Source organism: Schistocerca serialis, chromosome 3 (genome assembly GCF_023864345.2).
Source record: "Schistocerca serialis cubense isolate TAMUIC-IGC-003099 chromosome 3, iqSchSeri2.2, whole genome shotgun sequence".
NCBI lineage: Eukaryota > Metazoa > Arthropoda > Insecta > Orthoptera > Acrididae > Schistocerca > Schistocerca serialis.
In genome coordinates this window covers 828,354,030-828,366,550 of record NC_064640.1, presented here as the reverse complement: position 1 = coordinate 828,366,550, position 12,521 = coordinate 828,354,030, and the positions used below count along the sequence as shown (strand labels likewise).

At 43.9% G+C, this 12,521-nt stretch overlaps 1 protein-coding gene across 2 annotated transcripts in view; it reads right to left on the bottom strand.

Annotated features, from left to right (window-relative positions):
- LOC126470800 (heat shock 70 kDa protein 14-like) overlaps positions 1–12,521 on the bottom strand; it is a 200,271-nt gene that overhangs the window by 88,980 nt on the left and 98,770 nt on the right. For both annotated transcript variants that reach the window (XM_050098813.1, XM_050098811.1), the window contains one exon: positions 12,138–12,336. In XM_050098813.1, coding sequence (XP_049954770.1) covers positions 12,138–12,336 — 199 coding nt within the window. The remainder of the gene's footprint in view (positions 1–12,137; positions 12,337–12,521) is intronic.

Below are 12,521 nucleotides of genomic sequence, written 5' to 3'. Positions count from 1 at the left end.
TCAGATATTGTTCCAATAGTAAAAATGGCAGCATTAAGTCTTTGAACAAGATCCTAAATGTGGGCTTCCCACGACAGTTTACTATCTATCTGAGCACCTAGAAATTTTAACTGTTCAGTTTCACTAAATATGCCCACTCTGTGAAATTAAAATGTCAGGTTTTGTTGAATTGTGTGTTAGAAACTGTAAAAACTGAGTCTTACTGTGATTTGGAGTTAATTTATTTTCTACAAGCCATGAACTTAGGTCAATGTTGGACACAACATCCTTTACTACCAAGCTAGCGTCATCAGCAAACAGAAATATTTTAGAGTTACCCATAATACTAGACGGCATATCATTTATATAAATAAGGAACAGGAGTGGCCCCAACACTGAAACAGACTCACATTCCACAACAGCAAACAACAGATTTAGAGATATGGGTCCTATTGCAACATAGGCATTTAAATCTAATACTGCAGAGCATATCTGGCAAGAGCTCTACAAAAATACAGGATAAAACAATTCATTGCATCAACACAGTAAGTAGACCTCTAAACAAAATTAAAACTATAATGCAAGTAGTGAAAGAAGTTTGACAGTAGTAGGTGGCTGCTCATCATATTACATCTCATCATGGTTCGTGTTTTGAGACAGCCTTCTTTTCTGCAGCTACCCAACAAAAGCATGAACATTTAATCAGTTATTAAAATAGTGGAAAGACTCGTCTGTAAATAAAAAGTATCAATTAGGCTGGAAATGACCTGTACAAATTATGTTAGAGGTACTCTGTCTCAAAGACATGCTGAACAGGGGACTCAATCACTTTATAACTTATGTAGACAATGTAGACAATATCAAGCCAATTTTCTTTCTATCAGTAATTTTTTTTTTTGTTCTCCGGAGAAGAAAATGTTTATGAAAAAAGGAACATATGGCCAAGGACGGCAATCCATCTCGTGGTGGAGTCGTGCTGCTTATTCGTGATGACATTTGTAGTCAAACCCTCTCACTCAACATCCGGCTGCAAGCTGTTGCAGTCCGCATTCTCCTTCCTCGCTTCACCTTTTCTCTTTGTACCGCCTAAATCCCTGTCATTCGGTTTCAGCAGGGCAGACTTCCTCTAGCTCGTTGGGAAAGTCCCAAATCTTTTTGCTGCTCAGTGACTTTGATGCGCATCACCCCCTTTGCAGCTCTTTGTGAACCTGTCCGTTAAGTGCCCTCTCGGCTGACATTCTCGATCAACTCAACCTCTTCTGCCTTAACACTGGAGCACCAACGTTCCTTTCAGACTCGACACACTCTTATTCCCATTTGGACCTCTCATTCTGCACTGCCCAGCTTGCCCGTCGTCTCGAGTGGTGTGTTCCCTTTTAGACATACTTGAGCAACCATTTCACCACATCCTATCTGCCGACTCCTCCCTCATCTACTTACTAAATTAATTGGCAGCTTTCAAAGGCAGACTGGAGGCTTTACTCCTCCCTGGTGACCTTTGACAAACGACATTTCCCCAGTTGTGATGACCTTACAAACGTTATCCTTACCGCTGCAGACTGTTCCATTCCTCACACTTCCACTTTACCACATCATGTCACAGTCCTTGGTGGACTGACGTGTACCGTGACAATTCATGTGCAGACACACACTCTCAGCGTTTTTAACACTGGAGAACTGCATTTGATGTGAACAGTCGCGTGCGCAGTGTCATCACCCTCTTTGGGATGCCAAAGGAGCTAGCTGGATTTCATTTACTAATTCTTTTAACAGTTCCGCTCTGTATTCCATTGTGTGGGCTAAATTCCAACGACTCTCTGGGCCCAAGGTCAATTCACCAATTTCTGGCCTGATCGGAGCAGATGATGTCATTGTGGAACCCATTGCTATATCCACCACCTAGGGCCACTATTTTGCAAATATTTCAAGCTCCACCCATTACCGCCCTACCTTCCTCCATTGGAAACAAATGGAGGAGGCTTGGGTAATACCCTTCTCCTCTTAGAATTTTAAATGCTACAATGCAGCCTTTCCTATGTGGGAGCTGATCACTCTCACTGTATCCCTATCTTTCACCCCACAGCCGGATGATGTTCGCATTCAGATGTTGCAGCACCTTTCTCTTGCGGGCTAACATTTTCTGCTTAATACATACAACCACATCTGGGTAGATGGCATGCTCCCCAGACGCTGGTATGAAGCCTTCATCATACCCATTCCTCAGCCCAGTAAGGACAGAGACCTTCCTTCTAGCTACCACCCCATTTCCCTCACTAGCTATGTTTGCAAGGTTTAGAACATATGATTAATGCCCGGGTGGTATGGTGACTCAAGTCTCTCAAATTACTAACGACTGCACAGTGTGGATTTCAGGCGTGCCATTCTGAAGTTGACCATCTCACCACTTTGGCAACCCATGTCATGAACAGTTTTCTGCAACAATAACTGACTGTGGACGTGCTTTTTGATCTGGAGAAATCCTTCGGCACCAGCTAGAGGACCGGTACCCTCTGTACTCTTTACATGTGGGGCTTTCCAGTCTGCCTGCCACGTTTCCTTCAGGAATTTTTAAAAGACAGACTTCTCAAAGCACGTGTGGAATGTGACTTGTAGGACACCTTTATCCATGAAAATTGGATGCCTCAGGGGTCCATCCTGACATTCGTTGTCCTTGCTATTGCCATTGACCCTATTATGGCCTGTCTCCCGCTGGGTATTTCTGGGTCCCTTTTTGTTGACGATTTTGCCACCTATTGCAGTTCCCCATGGACTTGTCTCCTTGAGCGAAGTCTTCAGCATTGTCTCATTGTCTTTACTCATGCAGCATCAACAATGGCTTTCGCTTTTCCACTGACAAAACCATTTGTATGAATTTCTGGCTGCACAATGGGTTTCTTCCACCTTCTTTATACCGGGTGATCAAAAAGTCAGTATAAATTTGAAAACTTAATAAACCATGAAATAATGTGGATAGAGAGGTAAAAATTGACACACATGCTTGGAATGACATGGGGTTTTATTAGAACCGAAGAAAAAAAAAAACCATTTTGCTAGACGCGTGAAAGATCTCTTGTGCGCGTCGTTTGATGATGATCGTTTGCTCAGCTGCCACTTTCGTCATGCTTGGCCTCCCAGGTCCCCAGACCTCAGTCCATGCGATTATTGGCTTTGGGGTTACCTGAAGTCGCAAGTGTATCGTGATTGACCGACATCTCTAGGGATGCTGAAAGACCACATCCGACGCCAATGCCCCACCATAACTCTGGACATGCTTTGTAGTGCTGTTCACATTATTCCTCGACTACAGCTATTGTTGAGGAATGATGGTGGACATATTGAGCATTTCCTGTAAAGAACATCATCTATGATTTGTCTTACTTTGTTATGCTAATTATTGCTATTCTGATCAGATGAAGCGCCATCTGTCTGACATTTTTTGAACTTTTGGAGTTTTTTTTTTTTTTTTGTTCTAATAAAACCCCATGTCATTCCAAGTATGTGTGTCAATTTGTACCTCTCTATCTACATTATTCCGTGATTTATTCAGTTCTCAAATTTATACTGACTTTTTGATCACCCGGTCTTGGGCCTGTTGCTCTACCGTTTGTTGAAACTACGAAATTCCTGCGGCTCATGATTGATAGAAACTTTCTTGGTCCTCCCACATGTCTTACCTGGCTGCCCGCTGTACCCTGTCCGTCAGTGTTCTACGGGTCCTCAGTGGTACTTCCTGGGGAGTGGTCTGGACCACCCTCCTCTGTTTGTACAGATCCCTTGGCCTTTTGAAAGTAGACTATGGATGCTCCGTTTATGCATCTGCACATCCATCCATCTTACACTGTCTAAATACAATCTACCACCATCGAATCCATGTGGCCACTGGCACCTTTTACACCAGCCCAGTTGAAAGTCTCTATGCAGAAGCTGCCTCACTACTGCGGTCATAACGACATGATGTTCTCCTCAGCAGATACACATGCCATTTGTCTGCCATACCTGGCCACTCATCTTATGTCGCCTCCTTCAACGGCTTATTTGACCGCCAGTAGGTGTGTCCCTCTTCTCCGTTACCTCCTGGAGTTCACTTTTGGTTACTGCTCCAGCAGCCTCACTTCACGCTATCTGCCACTTTCCCGAAGGATGTGTACCCTTCACCACCCTGACTTTCTGTGGTGGCCCATGTTCACCTTGAACTTGATTCGCTTCCTTAGGAAACTTCTCCAGATTCGATCTATCGGTGTAAGTTTCTCAACCTTTGCACGGAACTTAGTGATACTACCTTTGTGTACACTGTTCGCTCTCTGAATGACCATGGTGTCTGGTATGCCTGATCATTGCCACCGACCATTTTCGATATCTGCTTCCAGAACATTGCTCAGCATTAACAGCAGAGCTCTTTGCTCTGTATCAGGCCACACGGTACATCCAGCGACACAGGCTTTTCAATTTCGTCATCTGCTCGGATTCTCTCAGTGATTTTCAGAGCCTCTGTATGCTGTACACTGTCTATCCCTTAGTGCAACAGGTCAAAGAAAGCTTCCACTTGCTCTGTCTTGATGGATGGTCTGACAGGAAACAAAGCTGCTGACACTGTTGCCAAGGCTGCTGACACTGTTGCCAAGTCTGCAGTCCTCCTACATCATCCAGCTAGTTGTTCCATTCCTTCCGATGATCTCCATGTTGTCTTTTATCAGAAGGTGGTGTCACTTTGACATTAAAATTGGTCTTCCATTCATGGGAACAAACTCCAGGGAATGAAACATCTCCCAGAAGCTTGGCCGATCTCCTCTCTCAGCCCTTTCACCGCAAGGAGCTCATTTTAGCTAGGTTACGTACTGGGTACTGTCTTTTTAGCCATCGTCATTTGTCAAGTGGTGACCCACCATCACTTTGTGCTAACTGTCATCAACCTTTGACCATTAGCTGTTTCCTGACCAAATATCTCTCTTTTAACCACTTACGTTCTACTGTATGTTTGCTGTCTGAGTTATCGGTCGTTTTAGCAAACGGCACATTGGATGTTGATTGTGTTTTACTTTTTATCCATCATAGCAATATAGCGAACGACATTTAATATTTAATTCATGGTCTTCATAGTCTCTATGACATATTTCGTGTACCTTTCTCCAAGAGTAAGTCCTTGTTTTGCCTGCCTTTCCTTCCGTTGATTGGGCTTAACGTGCAGTCACATTTAACTCCTTTTTCATCTTGGTGTTCAAAGGTTCTGACATGGGCGTGTATGACTTTAGTGTGTTGTTGAAGTTACAGTTTGTATGCGGGACAGGAGTGCCAACAGAAATTATTTCTTTTTCCTCTTTTTGCAAGTAGTTTGTAACAACTGTTCACAGCTTGTGACTGGTGGATTACTATTCTAAATAATCTGTTCTTAATTATGACTACAATAAAAACACCACCATTCTTATTTAATTAATGATGACATTATAACATCTAACAATGGAAAATCCAGGATGGAATAATGTCAGTATTATGAAAAAGATAGATTGCCAATCACCATATAGCAGAGATTTTGAGTCGCAATCTGGTCTCGACAACCAGAGACTGTGTGTGACTGACTCTCTCTCTCTCTCTCTCTCTCTCTCTCTCTCTCTCTCTCTCTCTCTCTGTCTGTCTGTCTGTGTGTGTGTGTGTCTGTGTGTGTGTGTGTGTGTGTGTGTGTGTAAACTTACTTGTTTGACAGTCTTTTAATTATGCCTATCTGCAATTCAACATTTCTGCTACATGGAGAGTAGCACTCTATCCCTTTCATAATACTGACATGGTTTTATGTATTTTAGGTATGCTAGATTCACAATTTCTGACTCATGATGATGACCTATTCAATCGGCAGTTTATATTTCAGAATATAACATTCTTAAGAGGAGTTGGTTGGTTGACTGGATGATTAAAGGGACCAAACTACTAGGTCATCAGTCCCTTTTTCCTCAGACAGACAGGTCTACATGCCTGTAGATCAGATAGCCTACCACACAAAACCCAGGGGAGGAAAACCATAAGGTCTATGAAAGTGAGATAATGGACAAGAAGAAGAAAGAAAGAAAGACAGAGAGAGAGCACAAGAAAGGTGTTCCCTCTAGGGAGCAGCCAGAAGCCTCCGAAAGCACAGTGCAATGCAATGAGGGAACATAAATCCCAGTCCCCCCCCCCCCCCCCCCCCTTACCAGATTTAGCCCACTCACAAATCACCTAGGAAAGACTAGCAACATGGACACGACGAGAGAAGTACAGAGAGACAAAAGACGAACAAGTCTAACAGACCATGGGGGGGGAGTAAAAGAGCAGGTAAGGTGAGGACCAGGCTGCACCACAATGCCCAGATAGCCACAGCACGGACTTGGCAGAGGAGGCAAAGAGTGTTCTGCCAACCCATCAATGGGCCAATATGGGTAAGTGGACCTACCTTGAAGAGAGCGGTGAAAGCTCCCTTCAAGAATAAAACGTAAAACTAAGTCAGCCACTGAGGCACTGTCTCCTAACACCAGAGACAGCGCGTGAGGGAGATTAAGAGCCCACTGCATGGTGGCTAAGTTCGGACAGTCCAGCAAAATGTGGACCACCAGCAAATGGGAACCACAATGACAGAGAGGTGGGTCTTTGCGACAGAAGAGATGACCAAGAGTTAGCCAAGTATGGCCAATACGCAGCCAGCAAAAGGACGATCAAGTCTTTGAGAGAGGCCCACATGAAGGACCTCCACAGATTTGTAGTCTCCTTCATCACCCTATTTTGTTTGGCAAAGTCAGAGTGAGCCATTCCTGATTCCCTAACCTTCATGGCATAATACCGATCAGAGGTTCATTACTGGAATACCAACATCACAAATCAGTTTACAGGTAGCCAGTTTGGCCAGGCTACCAGCAAGTTCATTTCCCAGGATCCTGATGTGGCCTGGGGTCCAGACATACAGGGAACCCTGGATAGCAATTACCAAGGGACGGTGAAGGTAACATTGGTCAAGAGATGCAAACTGCACAAGGAGTTGCTGAAGATGAGAGAGGATCCACCGGTGCAGAAACTAATATGTTCAAGAGCACGAGAGATGGCTACCAACTCCGCAGTGAAAACATTACAACCATTTGGCAGGGAGCACAGTTCAGTGTCACATGCGAGTATAAGCAAAGCCCACATGACCAGCACCCATAAAGTCATCAGTACAGACTACTTCTGAACCCCAAGATATGACAAGAATGGCTAAAAATTGGTGGCAGACGGCCTCAGAAGGAACCGAGTCTTTCAGATCTGGTGATAGGTCAAGACAACGCTGTGGCCGAGGGATGCACCACGAATGTGTAGTGAATGGGCCTGGAGGAGAGGTGATAGAGGAAACAACTGGAGTTCAGAGAGGAGAGACAGGATGTGGATTGCGATTGTAATCCTTGATCTGGACTGCTGTTGCGGGGGATGGATTCCGGTGTTTCGACGGGATTGTATCAGGGCTTTGTAAAGCTGTGGAAAGGTAGTACGATCTGCATCCCAGCTGGTGTTACTCAGGCAGTGAAGACTATTAAGGTGCAGCTAACACTTTCGATCAATCTAGCATAGATGGGGAATCCACGTCAACTTAGGATCTAAGACCAGTCCCAAAAAACCAAAATGTTCCCACCACATTGAGAAGTTGGCTGTTGAGGTAAAGTTCTGGTTGTGGGTGAACACTACAATGTTGACAGAAGTGCATAACATGAGCTTTGACACTGTAAAGTGAAAGCCATGGGTGAGGTCCCATGACTGCGCCTTTCCTATGGCACCTTGCAGTCGATGTTCAGCGACATCCATACTAACAGAGCCCTGTGGTACCCCATTCTCTCGTCGGATTGGGGGAGGAGGGGAGGGGGGTGGGGGGTGGTACTGTGGGAAGCAGCAAGTTGAACCTGCAAAGTATGGTGGGATAAGAAGATGTGTACAGTAGCTAGGATGTGGGGTCTTAAGCCTTTTTCAGGTCGAAGAAGATGGCTATAAGGTGTTGATATTGGACAAAAGCTGTTTGGATGGCAGACTCCAGGCAATCCAGATTTTCAGTATAGAGTCACCTCGGCAAAAACCGCCCTGGGATGGAGGCAGAAGACCCCGAGACTCAAGGAGCCAACACAGCCGCCAGCTCACCATGCATTCAAACAACTTGTAGAGAACACTGATGAGATTAACTGGGTAATAACTATTCATCTCTAGAGGGTGCTTGCCTTGTTTCAGTACTGGGATGATGATGATTTGTCGCTGTTGCAATGCGAAGTCGCCCTCACTCCAGGATGCAGTTAAAGATGGCAAGGATATGACACTGACAATCCACAGATAGGTGCTTGATCATCTGGTTGAGGATGTGGTCCGATCCTGGGGCAGTGGGCTAGGACACTGACAACTCCCCATTCACTGAATGGAGCATTATACGGATCCAGGTGGTGTGCAGTAAAAGATAACTGCTTTTGCTCTACTCACTTTTTTAGGACACAAAAAAGGGTTGACAGTTCTCAGACTCAGAGGCTCTAGCATAATACAGAGAAAAATGTGGCATCTGTGTTAGTGTAGATGGCACCATTCATTCAACGGAACACCACCAGGTACACCTGCAGGTGTCTGGTATCTGTAGATACATCTGACCTTGGCTCAAACCTATGAAGGGAAGGTTCACGGTCTGATGGTTGAAGCGTACTGTTCCTTGCATTCTTGTTTCCATCGTTTTATTCGATGGCAAACCCAGGCATGGAGCCACTGAAAGGCAATAACGTGCTCCATCGATGGGTGCCACTTATGGTGCTGGAGAGCTCGCCTACGATCTCTAATGGCCTCTGCAATTTCTGATGACCATCCAGGTATTGTCTTCTGTCGGGGTGCACAGAAGGAACAGGGAATCGCCAAAATCAGCTGCTCAAATAATGGTTGTAGTTGTATTCTGGACTGCCTCATCAATATCTCCATGCAGTGGGGAGCCAAGGGCAACAAAAGAGGCAAAAGCATCCCAGTCAACACGGCTGAGAGTCCATCTGGGCAGGCGTCCATGGGAGTGACACTTTCTTTCACATCACTTCGGTATAATGTCACCCTGACCTTTTCAGGTAATGAATCACCATCAAAGGCCAACATGAAGGCACTGGTAGCGACACTGTTGTCCTTTGGTCCCCAATGTACATGACTAACGAAGTGTGCACCCTGGCACTCCAAGTTGGTGCATAGCTCAGCATCAGATTGTAAGAGCAGGTTCCTGAACCATATTTAGACTATTATGGGGAGTGACAGTCACCGGTATGTCACCCACCTTGTTAAGAGCTAGTAGCACCCGTGATTGGGCAGAGGATACTGTTTTGATCAAAATTGACCCACTTTTCATTTTAGAAATGGCTGCCACTTCCCCAAGCTTGACTTCTATGTTCTCCACAAAGAAGAAGGGTTCTGTGGCCAAGAAGGAATCCCCATCAATCCTTGAGCAAACTAATTATTGAGGGGACAGGGGGGGGGGGGGGGGATATTTCTCTGCTTGCCGCTTAGCCCTATGGAAGGAAACATTTTATGGTCATATCTCTCTGCACTTAAATAGTACTTTCCTTCCATAGAGACTGCTGGAATCATACAGCTACCGGCGGAAGATAACTTCATCCGATTCATTTGCGGCTCATCCGCCATGGTGCCACCCACTTCGAATGGGGGCTCTTGCCATGTGCGCCACCCAGCCGCAGAAAATGGCTACGTGACCAGTAATCCGTTGCTCGGAGTCCCCGTGTCCCAGTGACAATGGGCACATGCACATAAACCTTGGCATACATGGGAAGTTTTCAGCTCAGACACCAACAATACGATACCCACGTGGCCAGGGGGCTACCACTGTGCAGCTATTTGATGACCACCATGACAGGATGGCCACCATGCTGGAGCTTACACTGCATTGGGTGACCTTCCCTGCATGGTAAACATTTCTGGAGAATCTGAAAACTGATGGCAGGTCAAACCTAACAACGGGGACTATGTCTTTACTTAATGAAAAGTTGTAGAAAACAAAAAAAAGCGGAAACTCTAATCCCAGTCACAAACGAGATCTGAGCTGGGTCTGCATCAAGAAAACCATACAATGGAGAGGCAGAGGGAGAAAGGGACAGTGGAAGTATAAGCTTGCAGGACAGAAACGAAGTAATGCTGCAAAGCATGGGGCCCCATGGTAGCCAAGCAGGTAGGTACTGACACGAGAGTTGTGAGCCCTCAGGGGCTAAATGAGTAATATTGTCATTGAACCTTGGTGGGTCCTTCCCCACATCTCACTACATCCCATCACACAAACTCAACCAGCATGTTTCTGACAAGGTTTGTGAATTTCTCCCATTAATCAATATTCTCCTTCCCAGATGTAAATAGTTGCTCAGATAGTTTGTTATCATTTTATTGACACATCATGCACAACTTTTCATTCAACACCACTGATCAATGATGCTGCTGTAGCTCTGTGTTTGTTGATTCATCCATTTATTTTCACTGAATTGAAAAGTTCACATTTTTTTATTGACAGCATATATTGTATACTTACATCATATGTATTCTACTTAGTTGGCTGCCCAAGATAATTTTCAGATAAGATATTTAGTACAATTTCACTTGAACCGCCATCCCTGCCATCTGTGTCATGCATGGCTGGCTAACAGGAACCTCTCCTATGGCTAAAACATGATCAGGTAATTTATCAGAAATATTTTTCCACAAATCTTCCGTAGCATTCCATGCCATCTCAACTGATGTAGTGTGTCACCAATAGATAGTTTTAGTAAGATATTTTGGCCCACCTTTGAGGCTTAACTTTACCCAAATTATCTATTGTTGACTGCATTTATCTCATTACACAAAAAGAGACTTGTCACATATATATTCCAGTCAGAATTTAAGATTTTGTTTCCGTTTGTTTCTAGTTTTACCCAATTTTCTGTTCCACTTGCTACACAAGCAATGCTGTTTAAGCAAGTCACAGTAATTCAGTGATCTTGCCTTGAATACTTGTCCAGTTACCTAATATTCAGTTTTCATTTTCACAGTTGACTTATATGGCTATTTGATCTCCTCAATATGAAATACATGTGAAGTGATCAGGGCTCTTTGGTGTTCAACATCTAAAGGTAAACAGGCTTACAAAGTAATATATCTAAAAAAAAAAAGGATGCAAACTATACATATTGCGCCATTGAAGGAAATCCTTTCTGCGGGTACTGCATGCCTAACCAATTCAGGGAGGCACTTTAAAATTCTACATCCAATACAGATTAAGTCAAGGAATCTGCACCCAAGATCACCAAAAAATCAATGGAGCCTCTAGTTTAAATCCACCTGGCTCCAAACCAAGGATTCCAATCAATACTGGGCATGAATGAACAAATTGTGAACTGTGATTCCATTAGACGAGTGACACCACCAAAAGGAACTAAGATGATGACAAGCATTACTTACAACCAGCTGTAACCATTACACTAAACAGATGGCTGCAGAGCTGCTTCTGTATCTCAGATGAGACCTTCCCACAGTAAACATATGGGATATCCAAAGGACTTCCTTTATGATCTGATTGTTATTTCCCCGAGGAGATCCATCATCTGCGTTAAATTGGAAACCTAATAATGAGCAATCTGACCGTAGTCTAGATCATGCAGGATCATTGACCTCAGGGTCTAAAGATAAAGCAACTGATGTGTGCTCATGTAACAACAGTAAACATGTCTTTCTCATATACACTTCACTATAAAATAATATTTTACTGCTATTTATGCAGATTTCCTCAACAAACTGAACCACTGACATCTTAACATAAAAGTTTCATCTGTTAATAAGAAATTAATAATTTATTTGGAGAAATGTAACCCACAAAACACAGCACTGAAACGTATCACTGTGGAATGTTTATCAGCTCTATTGATGAAAACATCAGCCTATGTGCACATGCTATGCAGTGTTTTGGGGCCAAAGCCCTCAGAGTAAAGTCTAAGGAGAAAACATGCATTCCTCCAATCTTATGTAGGCTAGTCAATAGTGGAAACAACAATTTCAATAATGAGCAGCATATTCGCCCTAAAATATATGTTAACAATGTTGAACACCTCATTTAGTAGCTAAAGATCATGCAGATTGTTTCATAACCTATCACCAACACCAAGAATAACATACTGCATTACAGCACTCACCCTCTCTCATCTGGGGACTCAACACCATAGCCTTGAGCAAGCAAGGCTGCTATAGGTTCACTAATTACTTGCAGAACATCGAATCCTGCATCTTCCGCTGCATGTGCCAGTGCCCGACGACTACACTTCGAAAAATTTAAGGGGACACACAGGACTGTGCGCAGATCTGTATCTGGAGGTACACATGTGGAAGCAAAGCCTGAAACAAATAACAAAAAATAAAGAAATGCTTTACATTACTACCAAACCACAAGCTTCATATTTGTATACAAACACTATATTTATTGTTGATTGACAGCTAGCTGGCTGGTCGTCAGTAGAGTCAATGCCTACAGCTTATTCTTTTCCATCAAATAATTTGAAACACTTAAAAAACTCACAGTA